This window comes from Notolabrus celidotus, chromosome 10, assembly GCF_009762535.1.
Source record: "Notolabrus celidotus isolate fNotCel1 chromosome 10, fNotCel1.pri, whole genome shotgun sequence".
Classification (NCBI taxonomy): domain Eukaryota; kingdom Metazoa; phylum Chordata; class Actinopteri; order Labriformes; family Labridae; genus Notolabrus; species Notolabrus celidotus.
The window spans coordinates 15,185,697-15,213,618 of NC_048281.1; the positions used below are offsets into that span (position 1 = coordinate 15,185,697).

Genomic DNA, 27,922 nt, shown 5'->3' on the forward strand with positions numbered 1-27,922 from the left:
TGCCCTCATGTGGATACAGCGAGTATCTCTACACAGTGGGTAATGTCCTCTCACTGCAGGACATGATGACAACCCAATTAAACGCTTAATGAAACCTCACTTATCCGACTGGCTTCAGACTGGCTTTTTGGGAAATAACTGTACGTGTGACACATTTCAAATTAGGTAAACATTAACTTCCAAATCTTTTTTTTCTTTCATAAAGAAGCTGAAACAAGGAGTGTAATTATTGCTGCACGGCCCATACGCACAAGTTCTTATCACGGGACTGATCAATAAAACGACTATTTGTGAGGGATCAATGCATTTATTTACTCACTCCTTTTAATGGGGAGAAAATTAGCAGACAGATAAGGATTACTGAGATAAAGCCTGGTCCTCAGATGAATAATTTCGCTACTGGTTAGTCGAGCAGCACAAAGACGGACACGTTTCACCTGCGTCAATTAAAGATGGAAACGTGCTTTTATTTTGACAACAATCACATATCTCTCATTTGCAGCAGATTGAGATGCACAATAGCTGTATGGAGTCTATACTGAGAATACAAGAACAGATACGATTAAAAATTACCTAGTTTCTCCTCTCATGTCGCTCCTTGTTAGAATATCCTCCATTGTTTCCCAGTTTACATTGCGAGCAGACTACTGCAAAAAGCCAAAATGAGCGAAATACAATCTGAACACGCAGAAAAATCCTTTAAATTGTGCTAACATTTGTAGCCTGGAGCTAAACTACTTTGAGACAGGAAGGAGAACCAGTCCTCTTGTGGTCTGGGGGTTGGGACACCAAAGTCCAATAGCCCCCTATTTAGACATTTACAGCTGGCTTTATTGTACTGTCTAGACGGTTCAAGGTTTAGTAAACAGCCCAGTATTTGAAAGCAAAGGAAATAAGGGGAACATACAGGCCTGTGAGCGCCAAATTTCTCCTTTCATAAATCTTGGAGGAAAAAATCCCCCTTTTCTCGTGTTTTTTTCTGCAGGACTTGGTTAAGTTCATGTGACAAGTTTCGTGACTATGATACAACATTTGTCGGGACTACTTTATCTCACAGCACAGCGTGCATTCGCTACATGCGTCTTTTAAATTGACATTATTATACAAGAAAGAAGCCTATATAGATTGTATATAAAGAATTTCAATGCATGGCGCGCGCTTTTCTGGGTTATTCTTTTGGCAAAAAAAAAGCTAAAAAAATGAAGATAAATAAATAAATGCAGGAACTATTTCCAGAATGGGATTTTCCAAAGGTCGTTTTTTGTGAATACATTTTAAACATGATGATCAGAGTTCAAATATGCACAGCGGATCAGTCTTTACAACATGTGTGTGCAGCTCCTTTTTCTACTGTGTGTGAGTGTGTGTGAGAGAGAGAGAGAGTGTGTGTGTGAGGCATCAGAATAATGGATTCCCAGTGAAATACTGTAGACGGTCGCGGTTTAGCTTTTTCTCTTTCATTCTTCTGTTCTGAAACCAAATCTTCACCTGCCGATCTGACAGGTTTAACATCCGGGACAGCTGCAGACGCTTCTCTTTGTTAATGTAAACGTTGAAGAAAAACTCTCGTTCAAGTTCTCGGATCTGGAATTTGGTGTAAGGACACCTCTTCTTTCTGGACTTGGTGGATGAACCTGCACAAAGAAACAGAAACGTGGAAAAACAGTGTTGTTAAAAAATAGAACATGTGGGGATACATTTGTGATTTTCGTTTTACCAAAGAGTCAAAGAGAACATCTGATTATGTATTTGTTTTTGCACAGAGGGCCCTTTCTACTTCTCTCTCAAACACAGGCCTACATACACGCACGCACACATACTCATACACACATACACAATAAAGGGGACAACAAGATAATAAAGTGCATTAAAACAAACTTGCATGGCACAGATTTTATACAAAAATTAGCTTATTTAGGCAGACAATTGTTTTATTTTTTGCACTCTTATAAAACTGTCGTATGCACATCATTGACTATAACTCGTGAAAATACATTTAAATCAAACGTTTTCTGACTTTATCTTACTCCCTTTCAATACAAATCAATTCCAGCAACATAGTATAGTTATTAGACACCAGGCAATCTTTAAACATAACAGTTTCCCATAGTAAATACCTTTACAAGCGTAAAGCAGATCTTATAGGGATATAAAAGCGTTTGCATGCTTATAAAGAGGCACATAACCCTGCACGGCCACGCTGATGGACACAGTGTAAAGGAGACTCTTTTGTCTCCCCTGCACACCTTCAAACCAAGACAAAGAGGGAAACACTTACTCTGTTGGTTGTTTTTGTCCCCGCAGTTGGAGGATGAGCAGTCCTCGTCCACGCTAGCGCTTGGGTCGGCTTTGTTTTGCTCCAGTTTGGTCTCAGCCTGAATGTTATTCGCAGCAGAGTCTGTCTTTTGTTTGGGGGACTCCGCGCTGGACTTGTCCGCGTTAGTACCGTCCAAAAACTGATCGAAGCCCTGGGGAAGAACCCCGTTCCGGCCAACTCCGTTGAAGAAGCTGCACGGCGAGCTTGTGCCTCCGTGGTGGCCGTACAAGGACTCGTTTTTGAAAATCACATCCGCTCTACTGCTACTGCTGCTGCCGGAGGAGGACTGGATCAAGTCCCGGTGCATTATCTCGTCCGCTGAGTAGTAAGACGCGTAATTGCCCCTGTAGTGCCATTTGCTTGGATGGTCCAGTCCATAATCCCTGAACGCGACCTCTCGGACAGGTTGGACCTGCGTTATATTCGGCGAGTAGGGGAAATTTATCTGACACGAAGTGGTCTGCGGTAAAAAGGAGGAGACTGATGTAAAATCGGGCGTCGAAACGTAATAAGTACAGCTCGGTAGATACATATTTGACGCACAGCTGCGATCCTCGTACTCCGTCATATCTCTTCTCCCCCTTTTTTCCTCCTTGCAACAGAGGAAAAGGGAATTGGCAGCTCGACTGTGTTAAACTTTGTCCATCTATAGCACCACAGGCGCGTGCGGAGACCCCGCCAGGGAGAAAAAATCGGAAACGTAGGCAGACCTGCAATACATCTTGATCGATTCTTGAGGTAATTGTGTCATGTGATCCAGCCAAGAAATTACCATACATCAATATCAGTCATTAAAAACTGTCCGGAGAAACTCATGTGAGCGCATGCGAGAGACTTCATTGGCTCCCTGGCTGCAGAGGAAACTCCTCTCCTTCCTCTCTGCCCTATAGCTCACTGAAAAAAAGAGACATTTGTGAACCAGAGGTGGAATATTTAATTGAAAGCTTTACAGCAACATCATCTTCATGGTGTAATAGCACGCAATGACACATCAGTCAATAAATTTGCGCGCTTTGGAGAGGGCACCGTGCGTATTTTTAGCAACAGTTAGGTTGGGCACATGGAAGCTGACCTCCGTCTTTCATGCAAATCTTGAGGAAAATAGCACCAAGGCCATTGTGCATGACTGCACGGTCTCTGCACCAGAAACCTGCAGATTTATACGTAATTCACAGGCGGCTCATTAAGTCAGATTTGATGGAAATAAATGTTGGGGTTCAGTGCGCATGATCATTGCGTACTGCAATGGTAGGGGGACATTTAAATACACACAAACAATCACAGCGGGGAAATATTAAGAGTAATTATCACACAAACCTGCAGGCTTGTGGTGCAAAAAAATAAAGAAGCTCACGCGCCACAAAATAAACAACAAAGGCCAAAATACTACCGTGCACAAAATGCGCATACATTCTCCTGTTGCAAAGAAATGCGTATGCTAAAAATATACATATATATACGTTTGTACCAGAATATTAAGAAAGTGTCTATTTGGATTTTCCTTTGTTGAACCTTGATGATAAATACAGATGAATGCGAGTGAAAACAGCCAAATAAAACACTCCGCAGTGCGCAACTGCCAATGCAGAAAAGTTGATTTTGGATGCCACAAAGACAGAAGGAAAGCATTAATCACTAGAAGCACATTCAGCATTGCCAAGTCCAAAACTACTGGCTTTGTCCGTTATGTCCACCAAGCATTCACCATCCAGCCTCTTGCACCTTTCTCAGTTTATAGCACGCGGGCAGCCATGTCTTCAGTGTATAGGCCCTGACCTCCTCGGCAGAGAAACTGAGATAAATATGTAGTGAAAGGTACCAACGTGTCTTGAAGCCCCCAGCAGAATTTTTGTAAGCCTTCGTGAGTATCATTTTTGAATCTTTTACGCGTGATATGGAAGAAAAGAAGGAAGAAGATGAAAAGAGGACAGTATGAGATATTTTCTTGCAGGCCTATTTGGTAATGAACTCTGAACTCGGCACTTTAATGCAGGTTTCGCACCTCGAGCAGAGGTGCAGCTCTATGTTGAAGGCCAGTGTCGTGTTTAGAGGACAAGTAGATTCTTAACAGCTTCGAGCCTGAAGGTCACACGCAATGTGGGAGCAGCTCCAAGGAGGCTGCTGGCGTTTATTGTTATTGGGGGTAAAATCAGCTCTTTCACTCTCTGTGTTCAGCCCAAATCACACTGCTGTCTGAAAACCTGCAGCCGTTTTACAACACGAAAAACAAAGTCTGGATTTGTGAAAATTTATAAGAAAAAAAGCAGTGAAATTGGAAAAAAATAAGTGCACAAATATCTCCCACGCACGGCATGACGAGTGCATAAACATATGCAGCTAACGCCGACAATTAAATGTACTGCAGTGAAATGTCGACCACAAAATGAAAGTATGATACTAAATTATTATAAAGGGAGAGTTCTTGTTACCTGTTGCTTCTTTTTTCGGTTTCATCTTTTATTATGTTTGTTTTATTTTGAAAGCAGGATGAAATTGTCATTTTATATTATCAATGTTTTTGTTGTTCTTTGAAGAATAGTTTCTATTACTACATTTGCCATTACTATAACTTTTGCGATTACTGTTATTACATTAATCTCGCACCTTTGCATGAGGCCTAAAATATTGCGTAATTATTATTTTTTTACACGTGAAAATGTCAGATTAGCTCACTACTGCACGTGACCAACATTTAGTGTCCAGATTTTATGTTTCAAATTGTACTGCGGACTCAGTTGAGTCACCAAACTTGAATTGAATTTAAATAGTCGTGTTGTTTGAGCCTATTTTGATATGCGCCTAAAAAAAAAAGAACTCTCCATCTTTACAAATATTTAGGGTGAGGTAATTCAGAATACTTCTTGATCAGAGAAATAGATAGTAAGAGAATTTTACTTCCACATAGACACAAAAAGATGCTTGTATCTAATATTTTGTGTAGTAGCAATGCACAGCCTACTAACTTGACCTTAACTTTGTGATGGCGCCCCTGCTATCTTAAGTAGCCGGAGCTATATGACGCTGTCTGGCTCCGTTGTGCAGTAAAGCAATAAAGCAACAAAAAGTGAAGGAAACGTTGCGTATCGGCCACATAGAAAACAGAGAAGCCGGTCAAAATAGCCCGAGCAATAAAAGCTAATAGTAGGTGAACATGTTGTGTGGGAAGGACTTAAAGCTGAGGAAGAACAGAGCTGGATTACAACAGGCCTGCAGCGAATGTGTGTATGAATTAAGTTCTGTGCGAAATAAATGAAACATGCAGCAGGAATGCGCCATGAACATGACACATTTAGCTGACCAAACAACAGAGCTAAACAATAAAAACTAGAACAAAGTCGAATGTGTAGCAGCCACTAATGGAATAACCATGTCTTCACGTTTCATTTCAAATTATAGGTTTCAAATGTCTCTGACTTTCATGATCCTTTAACATGACTGCAGTGTTGGGTTCTGCAGAGAAAATTTAGTTGCAGTGCTGATGACGTGATGATGATGTAATCGGATGGTGCATTAATAGATTCAATCTCACGCCTAAAGCCTCTTTGGGTTGTAGTTCGAGCCTCCTCCTTTAGAGCTGCACTGATCCCTTTTAACCTTGTAGTGTTAAACTTTATAAATCCTACACCACAATCACCAAAAGTAACAAACTGTGTAAGATAATATAAATACTGGTGATATTAGAGGGTGTCCAGAACACTCATACTTTCACACGCCAACAAAATCGCCTCTCATACGCAAAATGAAGCTGTTTTTTAAAGTTTAAAAAGTGTCTCTAACTTCTCTGAGAAATTAAAGGATACATATTTGGCTTCAGATCCATTTGTTCACAGCCGCAGTAACCTCACGTTGACATGTGGAGGTTTTGGCCTGCTGGTGTGAGCTGCTGCTGCTGGGTTTTACATTTGCTGTGAGGAGGAATTACGCGTCTGCGTCGAGGAGGAAAGCAAAAATAGTATATACAAGAGAATGTATCTTATATTGGAAAAAAGAGGATAAATAGAAATAGAACATCTCAATTTAAAGATTCAGTTAACGTTGTTTTATGTCATCACAATTTGAAGTTGAGGAGTATGATTATGACGCAGTATTTCAATCGTTACCGGCGCAAAGCCGGGTGTGAACATCTTTCGATTCTCTCTTCTTAAAGCAAACATTAAATCTATTCACAAACGATTACACGTTAAACTCACCAAAACATGTACCAAAGTACCTTAGATTGATCATAAATGTTTGTCAGGAAAAAAATGTGAAAATTATTCTGATTAATTCAGTAAAAGACAAAAACAGCCGCATACACACTTCTTTCAAAGTCGCATGTGGCCAGCCTAAACACCTAGATCTTCTCACTATAGGCCTTTATATTCAAAGTATTGGTAAAATGTGTATCATGCGCACAAACATACACTTCAAAAGTTCACACTTGGACTTTGCAATAAGATTCATATAATTCTGAACTATAAGCATAACTGAATAACCAAGAACAGATCCTCTAATCACGTGGGCTACAACAAGCCAGGTCTGAAATAGCAACCCAGTATTATGTCTACAAATATATAATTATGCACAATAAATGTCTGTTATTGCATAATGATCTTTATTAACAACTTTATTCAACTGCAGGTTTCGTTCATTTTACAAAATCTCATATCCGTGCGTAAAAAGATGGCTGCTGTCTGATCCGCATCCTTATGTTCGTATATAACATGCTCTCTGGAATGATACATAAAAGAAATCACCTGCAAGTAACATAATCTTTAATTAATAATGTATGTATAAAGACTAGATCTACTGAGCAGGAGTGATCATATTAATGTAGTCTATATGATCGTGCGTAAAAATCAGGTTTGTATGGCGACAATAATCCACCGTCATTATTTAAAAGTTCTGTCATCTGAGGTTACACAATCAAACTGTTTAAAATCCACAAATTCACATGTTTAACAGACATTATATTCAATATCACCACAACACTATATTTGGCACTGTCATTCGCAGACTGAATATGAATGCGGGCGCGGACCAAAAGAACAAAATGTTTTTTTTAGCCAGACTCAGATTCACTATTAATTTTGGGGGTAATAGGGCATTTAACCGATCAACATTATTTGGGGGAAAAGGCATGCAATTTTATATTTTCCTATTCCAACTTCAGTCCATGTTTGGTTCGTCCGTAAACATGAACTTGACTGTTTACTTCTACATCAAGCCAATACTCTGCATGCGCCATCATACAAAACACACAACACATAGAGCTATAATCCTGTTTAAATAGGGCAATATTTGGGTTGAATGGGTAACAATTAGGCTTGAATGTTAATTATAGTTTTACGCTGGTGTATAGGTCAAACAGGCAACAGGACCCCGCTGCTGCAATGCGCATTTAGGGAATCTTAAAATGTGTGCGTAAAATGTATCCCATCATAATCTGCTGTAAAGTTTTACCAGAGTTGTTATGATTGAACTTGGGATTAAATTGTAGTCTGTAATGGAACAGGAATAAAAACATTTTATACACATCTATAAATACAAGTCCATCCCATAAACCGGGGTGTGTGAGATGTTGCATGGTTCATAGTAAACACAGCATATTTCTGTGGTCATGATCAAGTCCAAAGGTCATCAGTACGCAGAGAAAACGTGCTCGCGCATCATCAGCCGTTTCTTCTTCATCCTCCTGTTCTGAAACCATATTTTCACTTGCTGGTCGCTCAGGTCCAGTCTGTCCGACAGCTCTTTGCGTTTCTGTCTGTTGATGAACTCATTCATCAGAAATTCATTCTCAAGTTCAGCCAGCTGCGGCTTAGTGTAGGGCTTCCTCTTCTTTCTGGGTTTCACTTGAGACGAGCACCACGGGGCACCTGAAAGCACAGACAAGGTTTATATTTTACTTTAATAGCAACTCCAGCAGCACTTGTTGCCCCTCTCTTTACATATGGTTTTATAACACTGTAACAAGTCTAAGTTAGGCCTACTGTACGTGGAGGAAAATAGGACGAATATTACAATGAACCTCTGACACAGTGGCATCTGTGAAGACATTATGGGAGTATTAAAATAACAAACATGCCACAGGAGATATAAACTGACAACAGTCTCAGAGAGTCATATAGACTCGATTTTAACAATAAAATATCCCTATAACACCAAAATCATATTAGTATCCTTCAACAATGATTTGACAGGAGATCACTGAGGAATTAGCATGAAATCAAACAAATACAAGAAGAAAATAACTACTTATACACTCTGCTTTGAAAAAATAGATCTAAAATACGGGTTTCTGTAACTTGGAGCAACAAAATAGTTCCAAGAAACAGGCTACTTCACCTTCTGCAAATGTCGTCCTGCTGCATGTGTGACTGGATGATGATGACTGAGCGTGATTCTGCTCCTGTTTGAGGCCATTTAGTGAACCTGCAGAGTCCAGATCGAGCTGAGTCCGTCTCTCCAGGTCCGAGAACCCGCGCTCTGATGCGGCCCCATGCTCTACTGCGTAAACGTCACCCTGCCTCCCAGCCTCCTCCGTCTTGTGGTTTGTGCCCTGAAAGCATCGCGCCGACTCCTCCAAATGCGCCTTCACGTGCCCGCTGTTGAGGTTTGAATTTATTGACAGAGAGTTGGACAGAAACGGTGGACAGTAGCCCCCAAAAGCGCGGCTCTGTGCTGGTGTCGGCGGTGGTTGTGGTGGTACTGGTGATCCAGTCGCGCACGAACTTGGGGAAGTCCACGGGAGCGTGCACACCTCTCTCCTATTGTAAGGGAGCTGATGCAGGCCGGGTAAGTGGGCTCCATTACCCCGCAGGTTGGAGAAATAGAGCGACTCAGGAGGAGCAAAATTCAGTAGAGAACCAACATAGCTCGGATTTAAAGGATTCCGCTCGCACATTTCCATGGAGCTTCCCTCAAACGCGTCCTGCAAACCCTCTTAGCAACTCCTGAAGAATAACGGCTAGGTAATTGTTGATTTGTTAATACTAGGTCACGTGATATGCTAAATATGTTGTTCCGCCCCACCCTTGCTCCCAATACTGCAAAGCAAAAATACTCCATGAGGAAATATTTTGGTACCGAGTGGGTAAGTGGGTGGGGGTGTATTTCAGTCAAAACATCTGTTTAGTGAGGGACATCTGAGGACTATTATGATATTTGTAAGATACATTGATAGGGGGCTTTTACTTTGAAAGTGCTTTCATCTTTTTTTTTTTTTTTAGCTATCATTGTGCTGACATGAAGAAAACAAGGTGACTTTACTGTAGACTGCCAAACATATAGTACAAGACGAGGCCTTAAATGCACCACAAAAGATTGGAGACAATACTCGCTGCATTCAAAGACTTCAGGAAACAGCCCAATTACTTATTATAATAGAGATATATCAATAAAGATATCAACACATTTAGAAACATTTTGAGAAATGAAAGATTCATCATTCCCATGTTTTATCTTGGACTCCATAATTTGGAATAAGACATAGCTGCCTCGATTTAGACCATAAACATTGTTTTAAGCTCTGTGTTTTCCACCTGCAGGTTTCCGCTTAGACTTAGATCCCTTGCATGTGTAAGGTCATATTTAAAACACACGTTCCTATCAGTGCAGTTGAGCTGATGGTGTCTTGAATAATGAATTTTATAGTTTTCCAGAGAGAAGAAAAGCAGCACTGTAACCGCTATTACGCATATAGTGGCTAGTATAGTAAGCTATAGTGGCTACAAATGGTCCAGTGGTGGAAAAAAAATCATTTGAATGGGCAAAAGGAGCCATGTAACATTGGGATGACACTCTACAAGGACAGGTCCTTCGTCCAAAAGCCAAAGTAAGTGTTATGAGAAGAACTGATTTCTGTTACCCACTTCAGCACAAATAAAAATGCTCCAAGTGGCGTTTTACCATTGACGCTAGTGTGTGTTATAATCTTATTGAATCAATGTATACACTGAATCATTTAAGACTAATTTGATGACTTGCTGTTTGTTATTATATTATTTTAAACCAACGCATGATACCAAACATTTAGTAATCTATCAGATAGCTGTAGAGGATTATTGAAAAAAAATGTTTGAGAAGCGCTTTCAAATAAAACAAATCTTGAGCTCAGATGAAGTCTGGTCTCTTTATTTTTCTATCATTGTTTTATTTATTTATATTTGGGTATTTTTCTTTCAAAATGACCCTAACTTATAAACGCAGGTTTAAACCCAGAGTTTATGGAAAACTCGTGGAGCTAGATGGATTTATCTGAATAAGAAAACTAAGAAGGATTCACATCTCGAAAGGTGGAGCTTTCAGTGCAATTTGATGGAAATGATCTGCTTTGAGATCAAGTGGAGTGAGCAATAACACTATAAAACAGAAAAAAGCAAAGACAGAGTTCAATCACTAAATGTCTATCAGTCTCTTCAAAATAAATGAAATGATAAAGTGTAATCGTTTTTACGAGGGGACCATATTCTTAAAGTTCCTTCTCGAAGCGTCTCATTTAAAAACATACATTTCAAATTCTGCGTATACAAGTCCAAGTGCACCGAGCTGCAGTTTAATTTGTTGACAACCAAATACTGTGAGCTTCCATTCAGCAATGTGGTATTTGGGCTCTCCTGCCATGTGGACTGAACAATATAGGGAATTCTATAACGCTGAGTTTTGTAATAATTTAAACATTCATTTGTAATATTCAGAATACTCCTATTATAATTTTATTTGTATAAAAGCATGGACAGCCTTTACTCAGAGGAGTCTTCGGGGAAGATAGTTTGTACGGAGACGACTGTAGTTTGTTCTGCAAAACAATGTCCCTCTGTTTTTTTTTTGTATATTTGCGTGTGTGTGTTTGGGTGTATGTTTTTTAAGTCCCCCCTCAACAAACTCTAAGGGCTTGATGTAGTTGGTGTTTCAAAGGTCCAGCAGCACAACAGTGTGTTAGTGTGGGTGTGTTTGGGGTTTTTATTTCATTTATTTGGACCTCTGCAGGATTAGCGCTCAAATAGAAAAGTGTTTTTAACATTACTTAACTTAATGTTGGAGTCCCTGTAACACAAACCTGGGTTCACTGTCAAACAGATGTGTTTTTATTTATTTGAACCACACCGATTAGTGAGAGATAAACGGATTGGATATTCCTTGTTAAACAGTGAAGTCCTTTAAAATGTGTTTATTAGCAGTCTTATCATGGGAGTAGTTGCGGCAGTAATCCAATAGGTGGCAGTATACCTGGCCTTCATTCTGCTTGCAGTCTGCTTTTTTCCCATTATACATCAGAATTCTGAGATTAAACATTTGTGGAAGTTTCAGACATTTTTGGAAATGTAGTTTCTATAATGTTTTTTTTTTAAAGGCAAATCAAAGTAGGCTAAAATGTTTTTTTTTTTTACAAAATCCCATGTGGTACATTTTTTTCAGAAATATGCATTAGCTGAAAATTACAATCCGGGAAAGAAAACAAACAAACAGGCCGGGAAAACATAGATTACACCTGTTAAAGAAAAAATGAAAATTTGTGTGGGAAATGTTGAATTGAAAAGCCAAAAAGTAAGGGAAGAAGGAGTGTTTAATCTGTTAAACTAATCCTATTTCATATGGGCCTATTTGATTTCTATAAGCGCTGGTAACCTATTTCAGATGACAGCAATCTCACACAATCAGCTTCTCATTTTCAGTTTTTAAACACATACAGGAAGGATTTCTGTGGAAAAGTTATTAGGTAACAGTTTGGATCCGCCACGCCCGGTTTGGTTCCGAAAATCACCTTATTGCGTAGCCTATGTTAACGTTCTGCGTATAATTGTACGCAACCGTTTGTTAAAACAGTCAGATCTGACTCAGGATACATAAGAATATACCTTAAATTATACTTTGCCATTCTTTGGCCCGGAGGGAGCAAAACAATTTCAAACAACCGTGAGAAGACTGAGTAATGTAAATATTGTTTGTTGTGTTAGAAATATTGTTGACATGTAGTTATCCCCCCGGAAAACGAAGTTCGATTAAATGAAATGAAACTTTAACTTACTGTTTTAATTCTTTAAAATGACTCCTGACTGCGTCCTTGTAATCTGTTATGGTTTTATTCTGTCTTTAAGCCTACAGAGCTCTTACACTCATACATTTGACCTCATTTGAAGTCTGGTCATCTCTCTATGTCCGAAAGGTTTGTGTTTGGCACATGTCTGCTTTTACTTTTCACACGTTAGCTCCAGCACTTACAGGTTAAAGCTCTATATGTCACAATGGGTAGTTTGGCTCCCAGGATTACAAAATAAGAGCCGTTTGAGTGGTGACTTTTAGTGCTGTTTACAACTCTGTGGCCTTCACGTTTGTGGTGTGAGCAGCCAAATTGAGGATCTGCAGTCTGGAGGTTTCCTTTGAAGGAAGCTCTCAGCCGTCTATTGTCCTTGGTAATAAACTTGCTGCTTCCCTCGTTCAAGTTCCCTGACTGACAAATGTTTCCCCGAATCCTCTAAAGTGTTGAAATCTTTATACACCGCTACCGTTTTGCATTACTGACAGAACGTGGGCTCAGATCCACATGTTCTTATGTGAATTGGAAATTTGAGTTTACAACCTCAGGTTCATATTTTTTGCACAAACAATTAAATGATGTTGTTTATCCTGATGATGTCCACTTGAGCCTCAGGAAACATTTAAAGCCCAAGTCATCCTGTAAAGTAAAGTACTTTTATCCTCCCAAAGTAGTCTAGGACTTAGGGGGGCCCCTCGACAGAGTCACAGAACTGCTCTACTAGGCACGATTCAGTTGCTCATTTCTTATTTCTCATATCATAATGAATCAGATTGTCTGAAGCGTCGAAACGGAACATGTTCTCGGTTGAATATGACGAGGAAACAAAACGGGAACTAAAATACTAAATAATAACTCGATCTTAATCTGATTATTTGAACTTTATTCAATCAAATGTGGAATTTCACTTGGGATAATAGTTAAAACAGGTAGCTGTCCTGTGTGTATGGGTTCATGTGAGATGTGTGGGTTGATGTGCACTAATGGTTGTGAGGTCCGATGGATGTTAAGTTACGTATACTTGTACAGACAAGGCAATCATTTTCCTTGCTAAGGTCAATACAGGTCTATCTGTCTACTCTTTGTAGAGGAAGAAATTTGAGTGTGAAGCCAGCTGATCACAGTTTGGAAAAACATGAACAAGTCTAGAATAGTCAGTGTCTCTTTCACTGTAGCCTATCTCTACCTTACATGTTTAAATGAACGTGGTCATTGTTTCACGACATTGTGCAGACTTTTTAGATAGGCATACAAGTAATGAACATAAATACTTTTAAGTAGGCCGTTTGCATAACACGTAGCTAACTCACTTACTCTTGGACAGACTTCAATAAAATAAAATGGCACATATGGATGGTACAAATATCTACTTTTTAATTATTAATTTTTTTTGCAAGCTTGAAATTTTCCTTTGTTCACATTAGTGTTAGCTGTTTTAAGATTAATCCTATATGATAGGGGAGAGTTGGGTAAGATGAGCCAGTGGGCAAGTTGACCCTACATATTGCTGATTTGCCAACATACAAAACAAAGGGAGGCATTTAGCTAAAAATTAGCAAATTTCCAAAATGGTGTCCATAGGGCAAACTCAGCCAAATGCTGTGGAGTAAAGTGAGCCAGTTCAGCTCACCATTCACTGAAGATCCTCCAATAAGAACCCCACCCTTTTCCTTCAAGAAAGTTATGAGGAATCTTCCGCACGCAGTGATGTTCTGAAGAAGCTAGCTCAACAACAGTTGGAGGAAATGTTAAAAAGGGAGCAGCAACTCACCTTTCCCTGCAACCTTGATGAATGCAATGTTCAATAGCTGTTTTTTTTTCTGTGTGCAAAGAGCTCACGAGGCTCTGGCTGATTCACTCTCACAGGTTCAAACTGTTTAACAAAATTAAAACAGAAACTACCAGAGGAAAAACTGTTATTGCCAGACTTTATTTTGTATTATACCTGCCTGTGTGCTGTCAGATTTTAACTCTGTCTTCATAAAAAATATTTGTTGTATTGTGTGTTTTGATTTTCAAAAGAAAAGTGGCTGGCATTTTGATTTGAAAGAGTTACCTCATTTGTTCTAAACATTAAACATTATTAGGTTACTTTTATATCGTTTAGGTTAAAAACAAATACAACTAATTAAGGAAAAAAATGTATCATTCAATCCCTATTTAAAGAGGTACATCATTTCTTAAACCTGGCTCAGGTTTAAATCTAAACAGTCAGATGGTCTATTTACACACTGATAGTATCAACTAACCCCTAAAATGAGTCAAGCAGAGCCCTCAGACACACTCCTTTTTTAGAAGTCATATTTTTGGGACCCTTTGTCCTAGAAGTATTTTCATTATTTCAACTAATTGATCCTGAAAAGGATTATATATATTCCGTGTACTTCTGTCTCATTATTTCTAGCCAAAATGGAAACATAAGCAAATACCGTCTCATCTTACCCCACTCTCCCCTCCATTTTAAGCCTTTACAGCATTATAAAGACAGTTAGGGGTACAGGTATTTAGATAAACTTAAAACATAAAAATAAAGATTCATTGAAAGTATAAAAAATATATAATTCAATATAAATGGACAAAAATAATTCAGAACTCAAACAGGCTGCAGCAAACCCACTGAACCAACAACTGCTATACAAACTGCTTCAGGCACAGCAAGTGTGACTGAAGGCAACAAAGAATATCATAGTGTACATGAGTAGTCAGCTTTTACGTTTGCAACATTGTTTAATGGGATCATGTTTTTGCAAATTTAGGAACATTATGGAAAGAGAATGACAAAGTAATCCTCTACAGACAAGGACAGACTTGTTGTGTGAGCTGTGTGAAGCTGAGAAGATGTATGTCAACTTTTTGGCAATTTCAGCTTACCTTTTGAGAAAAAAAGCAAAATTTAAGTTGATTTGCTTCGGCTGAATGAGTATGAAAAACTTGAGTTGTTCTTCTGGTAAGAAACTTTCTTTGTAGCTGATTTTATTTGTCAAGCTTGTAATGGTACAGGTAGATATTTAATTGACAAAGTGACATTTTTGTGACAGTAATCATAACATCTGCAATTTTGGTGTTATGTACCTCATGAGGGCATCATGTATGTGAGGCTTCTAGTGACATAACCTGTCAGGTCCTTTAGATCTTCTTTAGATGGCTAGAGGTGGAAATCAGATGTTGTAGTTGTAGTATGCAGTGGTCTGTTTGGGAGCAGGGAGCACAGACAGGGACAGGAAAAGACTAAACAGACTGGTCAGGAGGGCCAGTTCTGTCCTGCATGGGCTGTCCTCTGGACTCCATAGAGGAGGTGGGTGAGAGGAGAATGTTAGCCAAGCTGACATCCATCATGGACAATCCCTCTCACGCCCTGCATGAGACTGTGGGGTCCCTGAGCAGCTCATTCAGCAGCAGACTCAGATCCCCACCCTGCAGGATGGAGCGCTACCGCAGGTCCTTCATCCCCTCTGCAATCAGACTGTTTAACACCAGCACTGCTGTGTCCCGTTAATCATCTGTTCTCATCTTTCATTCCACTACATGGCAGTTACTGTGACTTGGCACATTCACAAATAACTACTGTATCCATCTAAATCGCACTGTTCTTCATACTGTGTATGTTTTTTTAAATAACCTGGTGCAATTTTATCAGTGCAATAACTTACCTATCTATTTATCAGATAGGTGTGTACATAGTGTGTATACATCTGTAATAGTTGTCATATTTAATTGTATTCTATTGTATTTTATTTTAATTAATTAATTTTTATTTTATTTTATTTTATTTTATTTTATTTTATGTTACCCTTGTCATTGCTATTATTATTGTTATTATATTTTTGAACTATGTTAGTACATTGTTTTATTCCCCTGTCCCGGGTTGTAAGCTGCTGTAACAAAAGAATTTCCCCCAATGGGGGACCAATAAAGTATATCTTATCTTATCTTATCTTAGTGCAGTAAATTTAGTTCAAGCTGTTATTTTGCGTGTTTGCATTTACATAAAGTCACCACTAGATGGCCACCTCACTTAAGGAAAGAGAGCTCGACAGTGTTGACTGCAGACATTAACATTTTCAAAAAGCAGCAGCATCATTTTGCCTCCAGTAGTGACAGACATTTGATTAATGAGATAATTCAGCCTACTTTGGAGGATGAGATTTGAATTAAAGCCACATCCGATGCATGAATTTCAATATCATCATCATTCACAATCTGAAATTAAAATCAGTATGTTTAGGTAGAAATGCTGCCTGGCTCTAAATGTTACTTTTTGTCCATTTCATTCGCCAGTACATTTTATCAGACAACAATAAGCTTCTCAAAAATACTTAAGGACTTTATGTTTATCGGTTGGCTGCAGTAGATCTTATATGAACCCTGTAGTGAGTCTATGATCGTAGGGTTATGAAGCAGGCCTGATCTACAGAAACACAATGCAAAATGTAGACCCACTCTGCAAACACAGTTGTTCCACAGTTGAACACAGTTTTACATTCTGACGTGAATCACAGATTATGTGTTATAAAAGGCATGCCTAAAGTAAGAGTCAATGTATGCTTCAAATTTTAGTTTTCATTTTAGAGGCTGGAGGTCATGACATCTACTTTGTTGAACCTGTGGTACAGGTAATTTTAAAAGATAGGTCTAAAAATAAGTATAGCTTGATGACAGTTCTATGGTAGAAATAATTTGATATATGCTTCAAGATGTTATGAACTTCAATTTTGAAGGGATTTGGCGCCCCCCGTGGACAAAGTTGGTATATCTAACCAAAGGTGAAACTTTGCATGGGAAAGAATAGAAAAAGGCTCTTATGCATCACAAACTGACCTGGTAGCAGCAGTGAAAGAATGAACAGTCTTAACTCTTTGTGATGGTTGTGTTTGCATTATTTGTTTTATAAATGATCAGTATTATAGTATTGGGCTCAGTCCACAGGGACTTGGCTTGGGAACTTGAGGGTCACCGGTTCGAGTCCCAGTATGGACGAAGTTTGGCAAGTGGACTGGTGGCTGGAGAGGTGCTGGTTCACTTGCCTGGGCACTGCCGAGGTGCCCTTGAGCAAGGCATCGGACCTCCAACTGCTTGGGGTGCACTGGTTGATGGCAGCATCCTCACTCTGACATCTCTCCCTAAGTGCATGTCCACTGCATGTTTGTGCATAAAAATCGTATGTATATACCAAACTGTGTGCAGCATGACCAAAAAAATAACACGAGTGGAAAAATTAAATTTCCCCCACGGGTATTAATAAAGAACGTTTCTTTCTTCCTTCTTTCTTTAAATTGTGAATGATACGTAAAACTGCTTCATAGCAGCTTTAAAGTAAAAGGACTCACATAAAGACAGCATGGTACACACAACAATTATAATGTAGTGAAGCATTTGGAGTGTCACTGAAATCTACATCACATTAAATCAAAATAACCTCAACTGAATTTCCTGACTGACAGACTCAGACTTGTATATGTATTTGCTTCAGCAAGTTTGCTTACACCAGTTCAAGGTGGTCTTTGTCTAGAAAGTATTTGATAGTTTGAATTAGGGGTGTCCCGATACAACCTTTTCACTTCCCATACCATACCGATATTGTTGCCTTGAGTATTGGCCGATACCGATCAGCACGAATCATACATACTTTTATTACTTAATTTGTAGTATGGAATGTTAGAAAAGGCTTGATCAAGTGATATTACTCAAACAGAGATCAAAAGTCAGCAACAGTAGGTATGAGAAAAAACTGACCCATGTATTATTAACCATGGGTTACATCAATTTTAACCTTACACGTAAGAATATACTACAATTGAATAAAATCAATGGAAATAAATTAGAAGACCCTGAAAAATAACCTTAATAAATCCAATAAAAACAAATTATGCTGCCAGGGTGGGGAGTTGAGCTTGGTAGGCCCTCCAGTAATGTAAAAGATTGTTCTTTCATTTAATAGTGGCCTCACAGAGGTAGTTCTCCATTTCAAAGATTGCATGACAAGTTTTGCACTCAGCTGCAACGTATTTTTCGGACTTCAAAGAAAAATACTGCCACACGGGCGACATCCCTCCTACTCCTTGCTACCTTGTTCGCACTTTGGCACACGCTGTTGTTGTGATCACGTGGGCTCTGTAGTCTGGAATGGACTGCTTGTATGGGCGTGCTTATATCAAGATTTTAGGTGCAGTCCAATATAATCTGATACTCGTTTTTTTTTTCTGATATCGGACTGATATCAATATCGGATCGGGACACCCCTAGTTTGAATTGTGAATAATCTGTGTTACTGAGTTTAGTCGTGCATGGCATTATCTACGCACAAAGCAACCTCTTGGAAAATGTGCACCTACGTTGATAAATGTGCAGAACAGCATCTTGCATTTCAGTATACAGGGTTTTGACTGAACACTTTTTGCATAATCATTCACAAATTGTTCAGTATCATCGTTTGTATTCCACTTCTATTCCTGTACCTTTCAGCAGGCACATACAGAGACTGAGGAGCTGCAGAAGATCTACCAGAGCAGCTTTAAATGATGACTGTAAAGTTTCATTCTGCAGAACGTCTTTTGCTCAAGCAGCTCTCTACTTGAACACTTGAAACTCACACATTCCAAACTTCACCATGTTTAAGAGAGCCAACAAATCCTGGTTAATTCAGCAACAACCCTGCACTCATGTCTGATTTTTTTTGCATGTTTTGTCCTTGTCAAGTGTGCATTTTATTGTAGCTGTATTCATCACACCTTATCGTTTCTGTTTTAACTTACTGTTTTAATATTTTATTCTCTCAAAAGCTCTTTTAATTCTCAAAATTTTCTCTTCACATGTCTTAGCAATGCATCCTTGAACCGCCTACAAGTGGTCCAAAATGCTGCTGCTAAACTGTTGACCAAATCATCCAGGAGATCTCATGTTACACCGATCCTCATTTCTTTGCACTGGCTTCCAGTTAAATGTAGGATCCAGTTTAAAATTCCTCTTGTTGTGTGCTCAATGGACAGGCTCCAGTCTACATTAGGGAGCAGCTGAAGCCTCATAACTCCAGCAGGACTCTGAGGTCCTCTGATCAGGGTTTACTGGTTGTGCCTCGTATCAGGTTAAAAACTAAAGGTACTCTGCTTACCAGGTTGTTGGTCCTAAACTCTGGAACAGTCTTCCTGTGGAGCTGAGAACCGTGGACTCACATCTTCATCACCTGTTTGAATTATAAATGGCTATTGCTTCTTACGGAATGCCGATTGATTTAAAAATAAAGATGAAGCAGAACACGTGTATGTCTCAATGCAAGTGTAGGTCATCTGCATATGTGGTGTGTTTATGCTGTAAGGTTTAAAAGGCTACATCATCTCACTTCCCAAAATCTCTGTTGGCTGACTTATAAATAGAAACCTGTTGCTGCAACACTCAAAACTTTGCAGTAAAACTAGTGATCAGTGGTGATAATAAAGTGTCTAAGTGAATGAGGCCATTTATTTAGATTGGCATGGTGAATGGAAGCTCATTTACATCTTCTAGATCATAACAATAAGTGTCCATGAGCTTGTGCTATCATTTATCAATATATAGGACATAGCCTGATTATTGCACTGCTAAGTGGAGTGAGGTTTCATTAGGGAGTTCTGGGTCACATCTGCTGACAGCTGACTGCTGTTTTACCTTCAAATCACCTGCAGGATTTTGTTCCCATCTAATACTTATACTTCAATTCTCAAGCGATATTGTCTCAAAATACCAGTACTCAAAGTAGTTTTATTAATTGTATCAAATTTCAGAGATGTGTTTTAGGCCCAAGGCGAAGCCTAACAGCGATTCTTACGTCACACCCTAAACTCCCTTGTACTTAGACCATAGCAGCCATCATGGCTCAGTGTTTAAGAAACTTTAGTGCTTTATGTTGCAGTCCCTCTAATGGCCACTAGATGATGAACCCACCAACTTCCCAATAGAAACATAGTCAGAGATGTCTTTCTGATCTCACGGCCTAATAAACCTCTAATGTGATCATTTTCACTGAGGACACTTGGGTTTGTTACATCAGAAAAATTGAAACTTTGAAGATAAAGTTTATAATCTTTCAGAGTTATGTTAAAGACCCCTGCACCTTACTATGGCACATTATACAAATACTGACTATTTGGCTGGTTTGTATACATTAAACTTAGTCTGTTGCACTTGTTGGAAGGAGACAGTAAACACCTTCATTTGCAAATTAAACTTTTCTTTATGGGTGGAAGTCTAATCAGCAGAATAAAACAATAGTGTGGTTGTACAGGGGCTTTCGGCTTACACATTGTTCTTGTTGCATGCATGTTTTAGCTTGATTGACAGCCATAGTATCCTGGTTGAAGCCATTTTGTACATCCTAAAAACTCCAGCCACCTGATCCGTATTGCGGATTGCTCACCATCAAAAATCATTCATGTTTTAAAATTAAACTCAATGATCTTGATCAAGTTCTTCATCAAAAGTCTTTATCAACAACTAAATAAATACAAGTATAATCTTGCTTGCTTTTGATTGTCTTGTTTTGGTTTTGATCATTGTCTCTCAAAAGGAGCCCACAGAGGTATATATATATTAAAGTTGTTTGCACATAACTTGTTGGCTCAAGACAGTCATTTTGAGAGATGAAGCTACCTTGTACACACAAGAAAATATCTCGTCCGCACAAGAAAATATCTTGTCCGCACAAGATCTATCTTGTGGGAAAAAGTTATAATCTTGTGTGCACAAGGTACAAGATAATTATCTAGTGCCCACAAAACAAGATACTAACCTGTGCCTACAAGATTGTTATCTTGTGGGATAGAGCAATATCACCCTAATGGTACTCTAGGGGCTCCATAGCTTTCTGAATACTAACCATAAGTAATGTGCGTCTTTATGCTAACAGCTGCCATGTCTGACCCCATGAGTTCCTCATACTGGATGTCATTTGACTGATACTGATATGTCTCTGTTGCTACTGCATTGATTTAGTGTGCTTTAGTTGAGACCAATCACTTATATAGAACTTTTCATGTACGCCTTTTTTTCAAATGACAGCAGCTGAAAGTCAGTTTGGCAACACATCAATGTTTTTTGATTAAATTTTACTTTCTAAATAAACTGGTAAAATAAATAAATGCAATGTGTTGCTTTGTACCATGAGACATCTAAGCTTTACCAATTAAACCTACTTGGTTTGTTTGATTCTATTAACATAGTATTTCAATAAGGATTTATTGTATTTTTTATGTAAAGGTGCCGTTAAGTAGGGATCCCAATGCACCAACTCTGAATATATCTTATTGGACACAACAGTAAACAAGATGTTTGAGTTGATATCAAACATTGTCCCGCATGACATGAAAATTGACTGCTGTTACTGCTTTAAACTGCATGACCTTTGCTCTGCCCAGTATTTCTGTCCACTCTGTGATTTTTCAAAAACCCATTTAAAAGCTGGGAGATAAGTGGATATTAGCTTTGAGCCAATACCCACAAGTAAAGATGGTGTAATGTAGAAACATGAAACATTAAGAGTTTATACATATTGCCCTTTTTAACCTCGAGACCAATCAAAGTCTTTTGAACATGTTTTGATGGTAAAGAGAAAGGCTGAGCAGAACAATGAGGTTTTGTCCATATGTATGCTAGCAACATAAGTGATGTGTCAAGTGAAGCTCAAAGCAACATTTACAAATCTTATATTGTATCAACTGTTCAAAGGCATCTAAAATTACAATATATGTGCTATGGTAGAATAAAGCTCAACAAAATATTCATCAGTTGCACAATTAGTTCTGTACATGTGCAAATTAGCTCATTATTTCAATATAAATTCCCAAAGCTCTTAGGAGATTGCACATGAATGTGTCACATGTATAATTTGTTAATTTTCTCTGCATATATCAAATTAATGTGTACCTTACATTTAGCTTTAATTGGTCATATCCTGCACATTGTAGAAAGTGATTCTGCTCAGCAAGATTAGAGCATAAACAATGTTTTCAAGAAAGCCTATGTAGGCCAAAATATAAGCTGCATTGAGTAAATATTAAAACCCAAGCTTTAGTTAACAATTCTCCTGGGTTTATATTTGGGGACAAAGGTTAGAATGATTCCAAGGGCCCATGACTGACGGGGCCCCTGAAAATATCACATTTGTGTAATGAAAAGGTTGGGCTCAAAAATCCTTTACTCCTTTTTTTTCTCCACTTGATCATATGAAATAATCTTATTTTCTACTAACACATTGTCATTCAGAATAATATTGCAAATAAATTATTCCAAAAAGCTCATGATCAGGACATCAGGTAAACCTCAGCACCACACCTCCCATTCAAAACCTCATATCAATGAAAGCAATTAATATTAAAACCAGAGGGAGGCGCCAGAGGACGCGCAGTGGATCATCTGATGGAGTCTTTCTAGTCATTTCACATCGTGGAACCGAGAGTCCATGCTTGGGTGTTATGTCTTTACAAATCCAGTCTATGTTAGAGCTCATATCATGCATACATGTTCAAATTACTTTACAATAAATACCTCAACAAAATGCAGCCTTTACCTTTCTATACAGAACAAAGAAATGGCGAGGAAATATTTTCAAAACGAATAAGAGACTGTAAAAAAACACAAAATAATCATTTATTACAGATCTGGAATAGCAGAAATTCGTTCAAATTCTTCATTTAAATGCAATCATAAGGACAAAGTAAATGTAGAGAATTGGCTGAAACGAAAAAAAACGCGGGAGCATTTATTTTTGGAAAGATATATATTAATATCATTATAGTCTTTCTTCAATTTTGTTTTAAGTATCCTGCCTGAGAATGAAAGTAGGTTACTTCTAAATGCATAACTAAATGGACAAGTCTGTGGGAGCAGGTGTTATCATGCATGTATTATCACTACATCAAAATGTGGATTGGACGAATAAAACATGAAACGAAATTCAACTAAAGCAGAAGAAATCCATGGAAATGATATCAACGCGGTCTTAAAAAGCAGGAAAATAGCCCCATAATCCCTTTAAATAACTGGCGCGTAAATTCTTACGCACTTTACGCAATGATTAAGAGTCAGAAATAGTGTAAAATAAAAAGAAATTAGGAGAAAACATAAAAGCAGGGGGATTAGAGAGAGGGAGGGCGAACAGAGAGCAGGGAAACAATAGAGAATCAAAGCATAATAATATTCCTAAATGAAGAGGGAAATGTTGCGCCGCTCATTTTATTAATCAGACTGTCAATTTCACCCAAGAGGCCAAACCCAAGAGCAATGTGAAACAGACTGAGAGATCAAGCCAGGGACACGCAGCTCTCCTCCTCACTCCTCTTCCTCTCCACTTGGATATTATTCGTCTGACCGAAGGCCGCCTCCATCATCAAGTGACAGCCCTCTCCTATTTATTTGCTTATAAACCTGTTACAATAAATGATCATTGGAGCGACGTCAGCCGAGCATTTTAACCACGAACAGCAGCATCCACTTTTTGATGAATGACATTTGTGCAGCCGCGGGGAGGATGCACGCTTCACTTTGAGCAGTCGCTCGTCGATTGCATTCACATTCTTTCATTTTGTGCGTGTTGCTTATAAAAAGCTTTACAGACACTTATTTTGAGACAGTTTGCATGCGGATTTAGCTCCGACACAACTCATCGCAGCTTCAGCCGGCCCCCTTTTGGACAAGTGTTGTGGGGCTGTTGTGGTTTTTTTTTTCTCTCTTCGTCCTGCTTAATGATGGAGAGGATAAGAAAAGAGATGATATTGATGGAGAGAGGGTTGCACAGTCCGGTCGCAGGGAAGAGGCTCGCCGACAACACGCCGGGAAACTCAGTGTTGGAGGCCCTGGAGAACTCGCAGCACAGCGGACGGCTCAGCCCGAGAATAACTTCGGCTCAGCTCCATGGAAATCTCGGGGACATCCCGACGAAAAGCAAATTTGAGATTGACAGTCTTTTCGGGACGCACCACAACAGCGAAAACAGCTCCTCGGCAGAAATCTCCTCTTCAGAAAGCAGGAAGAAGATGAGCCTTTATTCTGAAGTTTCTCCAGATTCAGATATTAACAGTGATGTGGAGGTGGGATGCCCTTCGCATCGCTCCCCGAGCCAGCACAAGGAAAACAACAAAGGTACCATTTTAGTTTCAGACACATTTATTTTGGGTTAAATTTGCCGTTGAGGATTCTTATAAATGCGGCAAATTTTACTATTTCTTGTATTCATATTTTTGGACGTTATTATTCATACAGGAAAATAATTAAACACATACATTCTTTTAAATTATTGTTAGGCTTTTATTTTTTTAGATCATTATTGCCATTACTTTAATAAGGCTACTTTTTTCCTGCTATAGTTATATTCAAACTGTTAAACAATCTCAAATACTACGAATAATAACACTGCTATTTATTGAAAACACATTTTACTAATTTCACTGTTTTCATAAGTCAAATATATTGCAGCTTCACATTCGGCTGTATTATTTCAACATTAAAAATATACGAATTGGTATAAAATGATTTATTTTTTATTCATTTATTTATTTTAGGGTTTTCAGACTCCGGCTCATCAGGCTCCAACTCCCTCGCGAATATGAACGGTAACTCGGGAGGATCAAACAATTCTAACTCAGACCAAGTGAGACGATATCGGACAGCTTTCACCAGAGAACAGATCGGAAGACTGGAAAAAGAGTTTTACAGGGAAAATTATGTTTCCAGGCCGAGAAGATGTGAATTAGCTGCTGCGCTAAATCTGCCCGAAACGACCATTAAGGTAACAGATTAATCTTCATTATTCCTGTCCACTGTATGTGTGTGTCTGTGAACAGAAAAAATAGCATCTAATTACAATAACATGCAGTACACATACATCATTCGTATCGTTATTTCTGCATGTTTTGCAGTATATTTTGAATTAAATTGTGCTCACGATAAGGCTTTTAATTTTATTTGACGCTGGACTGAGCCAATTCTTTCTGCTGTGTGGAAACTATTACGCACATGTTTTACTATGAATAATTATTAAAACAAAAAAAAATCAAACTACATATTTCTGTCTATTTTTATGCATACAGCATGCCACACTTTTTTGTATGAGTGCACAGCTTGGTGTCTCTAAATTCAGAGTTTGAAAACAACATGGCAGCTTCAGTATGGCCCTCGTTGTGTCTGTGTGCAGGTGTGGTTCCAAAACAGGCGGATGAAGGACAAACGGCAGCGTTTGGCGATGTCCTGGCCCCATCCCGCAGACCCCAGCTTCTACACCTACATGATGACGCACGCGGCAGCTACAGGAAGCCTACCTTACCCTTTCCACTCGCACATGCCTCTACATTACTACCCGCACGTCGGTGTCACTGCAGCAGCAGCCGCCGCGGCCGCCACCAGTGCCGCCTCGTCACCTTTTGCCACCTCCATCCGGCCCCTCGACACTTTCCGGGCGCTCTCCCACCCTTACTCACGGCCGGAGCTCCTGTGCAGCTTCCGGCACCCGGGACTCTACCAGTCACCCGCAGGTCTCAACAGTTCCGCAGCAGCGTCAGCAGCCGCGGCGGCTGCAGCAGCGGCGGCGGCGGTCAGCGCGCCGCCAGCCGGGCCTTGCTCGTGCCTGAGCTGCCACAGCAGCCAGGCCGCGAGCGCACTCGGCGCCAGGAGCGCCAGCGCTGACTTTACCTGCACAGCTTCCGGGCAGAGATCCGAGAGTGGATTTCTGCCGTACTCTGCTGCTGTTCTCAGCAAGACCTCAGTCCCATCACCAGACCAGCGAGAGGAAAGTTCACTCAACAGATAACTCGACATGCAGAACATACGAGAGGGTCTTTTTTTGTTTAAGTCTTATTTTGAGGGATCAAAACACACTTGAAATTCTTAAGCAGCACTAAAAAATTAAACACATAAAAGACATTAAGGTTAATTAAAAAAAAATCCAAAAAACTCTTTCTACTGTATCAGACATCACACCAAACATTTTGAACTCCAAAACAACTTTTTTATAAGCTCGTGTTTGTGCTGGACCAGTTGAGCAGTTTTTCTGCGCTTTACTGGGTTATCTTTTAAAAATTGACTGACAATTCATTGTATCCATTCTGTCCCCATGTTCAATGGTCTGTAAAACGAATTTATTTATTCCTGAAAATCTTACAAATTTAACAAAAGAATCATAATTTAGCCACTATTTAATATTTCTGCGTCCAAAATATCAAACACAACAATCCAACCTTGCTAGCTTGACTCCTTTGGTCTCAACATACAAACTGTGAGCTAATTATGCTATCTAAATTTAGCTAACAGAAGGTCTACGCTATTTCAGCCCAGCAGCATATCTTTCTTCAATATAGGCCTAATAGAGTGAGATTTTGGCAGGACTACCCTCTCCCACACCAACCCTCTGCTCTTTTGGGACTCCCCTAATCAGCCCAGAAAGGTGCATATTATTCTGCACCTCGTATTCTGGTGTCAATTTTTATGTTAATAATGAGAGGATCATGACAAAAATTGCCAATCATGTACCTAGATGGAGCTCCTTTGAATACACGACTGTAGGAAAGTTGCTCGTTTTGAGACCCGCTGTCATGTGCTAACAACCCGCGGAGGGAAGTCATTAGACATACAAAAGAGCCGGAACAAAGCGACAGTGCTGGTACACACAATGCACCGTGTGCAAGGCTAATATTTGACACATAAAAATATTAGAGCAACCCCCTCTATTCTGCCTGCTGATACCTCCACACACACAGTAACCTCTCTTCTATTTACATTGCTGAACCTCATTATATCAAATCCAGTATTTTCATAAGTGTGTAATCCCTTTAGGACCATTTCTCTTAACACACACTTATACATACACACACACACATACACACACTGACGGGACTCAGACAAAATAGCCTGGCTTTACACTCTGTCTGCGCCTGTACAAAGTAAAAATAGCTATATGCTATTTTATTCGTTCCTTTTTGGGACATCACCGATATGTTAATTATAAAACATGTGACCTGTAAATCGTGAAATATTTTGCAAATATTATGGGATAGTCCTACTGATAGTTGAAAACTGAATTATTGGTTATTGCCCTGGAAAAGGCTTCATAAAATGTGGATGGTAGGCTATTTTCTAAAACACGTTTTCTTTTTATTTATTATGGGTGACTTGCTGAATGTTTTTTTAATGTTAAAACACTGGATGTACACGCCAACGAGGACCATCACATAGCCTACACATTGGCCAATGAAGTCCAAATTCATAATTTGTATTTTGTGCAAAATTAACACTGAATTTTTGGAGATGGAGAACATTTCTTACGGAGGCTTTTAAGGGCTGCTAATCGAGCACTGAAATTTAAATGATGAAAATATTATTGGCCTTTTGTCCCTAGGGTCTCTGTTATAACTCTATATCTCTGTATTTAAATGATCAATGACTGTATGAATTTAAATATTTTAACTTGAAAAAATGTGCAATATGAAATGTAAATCATGTTATTTATTGATCGTGTCTGTTCTTGGAAAATAAAGAAAAAAAACTTAACATATCTCCGCTTCTTGGCGCTGCTTGATGACGCAGAATTTGACGCAAAAAGCAAAAACGCGTTTGAATCAAAAATGTAC

General features: G+C 39.0%; 4 protein-coding genes across 5 annotated transcripts in view; 1 reads left to right on the forward strand and 3 right to left on the reverse strand.

Moving 5' to 3' along the window:
• The window catches only part of hoxd3a (homeobox D3a), a 66,492-nt gene that overhangs the window by 32,273 nt on the left and 6,297 nt on the right, over nt 1-27,922 (reverse strand). The gene's annotated exons all lie outside the window — the stretch shown is intronic.
• hoxd11a (homeobox D11a) lies at nt 1,399-2,888 on the reverse strand. The gene is made up of 2 exons (XM_034694634.1): nt 2,273-2,888; nt 1,399-1,634 (listed from the first exon to the last, which is right to left on the reverse strand). The coding sequence occupies exons 1-2, from the start codon at nt 2,883-2,885 to the stop codon at nt 1,399-1,401; spliced, it is 849 nt and encodes a 282-aa protein (XP_034550525.1). The 5' UTR covers nt 2,886-2,888.
• hoxd12a (homeobox D12a) lies at nt 6,893-9,209 on the reverse strand. The gene is made up of 2 exons (XM_034694631.1): nt 8,645-9,209; nt 6,893-8,175 (listed from the first exon to the last, which is right to left on the reverse strand). The coding sequence occupies exons 1-2, from the start codon at nt 9,207-9,209 to the stop codon at nt 7,937-7,939; spliced, it is 804 nt and encodes a 267-aa protein (XP_034550522.1). The 3' UTR covers nt 6,893-7,936.
• Nucleotides 24,047-26,264, forward strand: evx2 (even-skipped homeobox 2). The gene is made up of 3 exons (XM_034694630.1): nt 24,047-24,443; nt 24,863-25,089; nt 25,495-26,264. The coding sequence occupies exons 1-3, from the start codon at nt 24,047-24,049 to the stop codon at nt 26,104-26,106; spliced, it is 1,236 nt and encodes a 411-aa protein (XP_034550521.1). The 3' UTR covers nt 26,107-26,264.

Bases quoted from the DNA above. Each gene is read 5' to 3' on its own strand.
- hoxd12a (XM_034694631.1), bottom strand. From the start codon at position 9,209: ATGGAAATGTGCGAGCGGAATCCTTTAAATCCGAGCTATGTTGGTTCT. The intron at 8,176-8,644 runs GTGAAGTAGCCT...CTGTGCTTTCAG, and splicing joins CAGGACGACATTTGCAGAAG to GTGCCCCGTGGTGCTCGTCT.
- evx2 (XM_034694630.1), top strand. From the start codon at position 24,047: ATGATGGAGAGGATAAGAAAAGAGATGATATTGATGGAGAGAGGGTTG. The intron at 24,444-24,862 runs GTACCATTTTAG...TATTTATTTTAG, and splicing joins GCACAAGGAAAACAACAAAG to GGTTTTCAGACTCCGGCTCA. The intron at 25,090-25,494 runs GTAACAGATTAA...GTCTGTGTGCAG, and splicing joins TGCCCGAAACGACCATTAAG to GTGTGGTTCCAAAACAGGCG.
- hoxd11a (XM_034694634.1), bottom strand. From the start codon at position 2,885: ATGACGGAGTACGAGGATCGCAGCTGTGCGTCAAATATGTATCTACCG. The intron at 1,635-2,272 runs GTTTCCCTCTTT...TTCTTTGTGCAG, and splicing joins AAACAACCAACAGAGTAAGT to GTTCATCCACCAAGTCCAGA.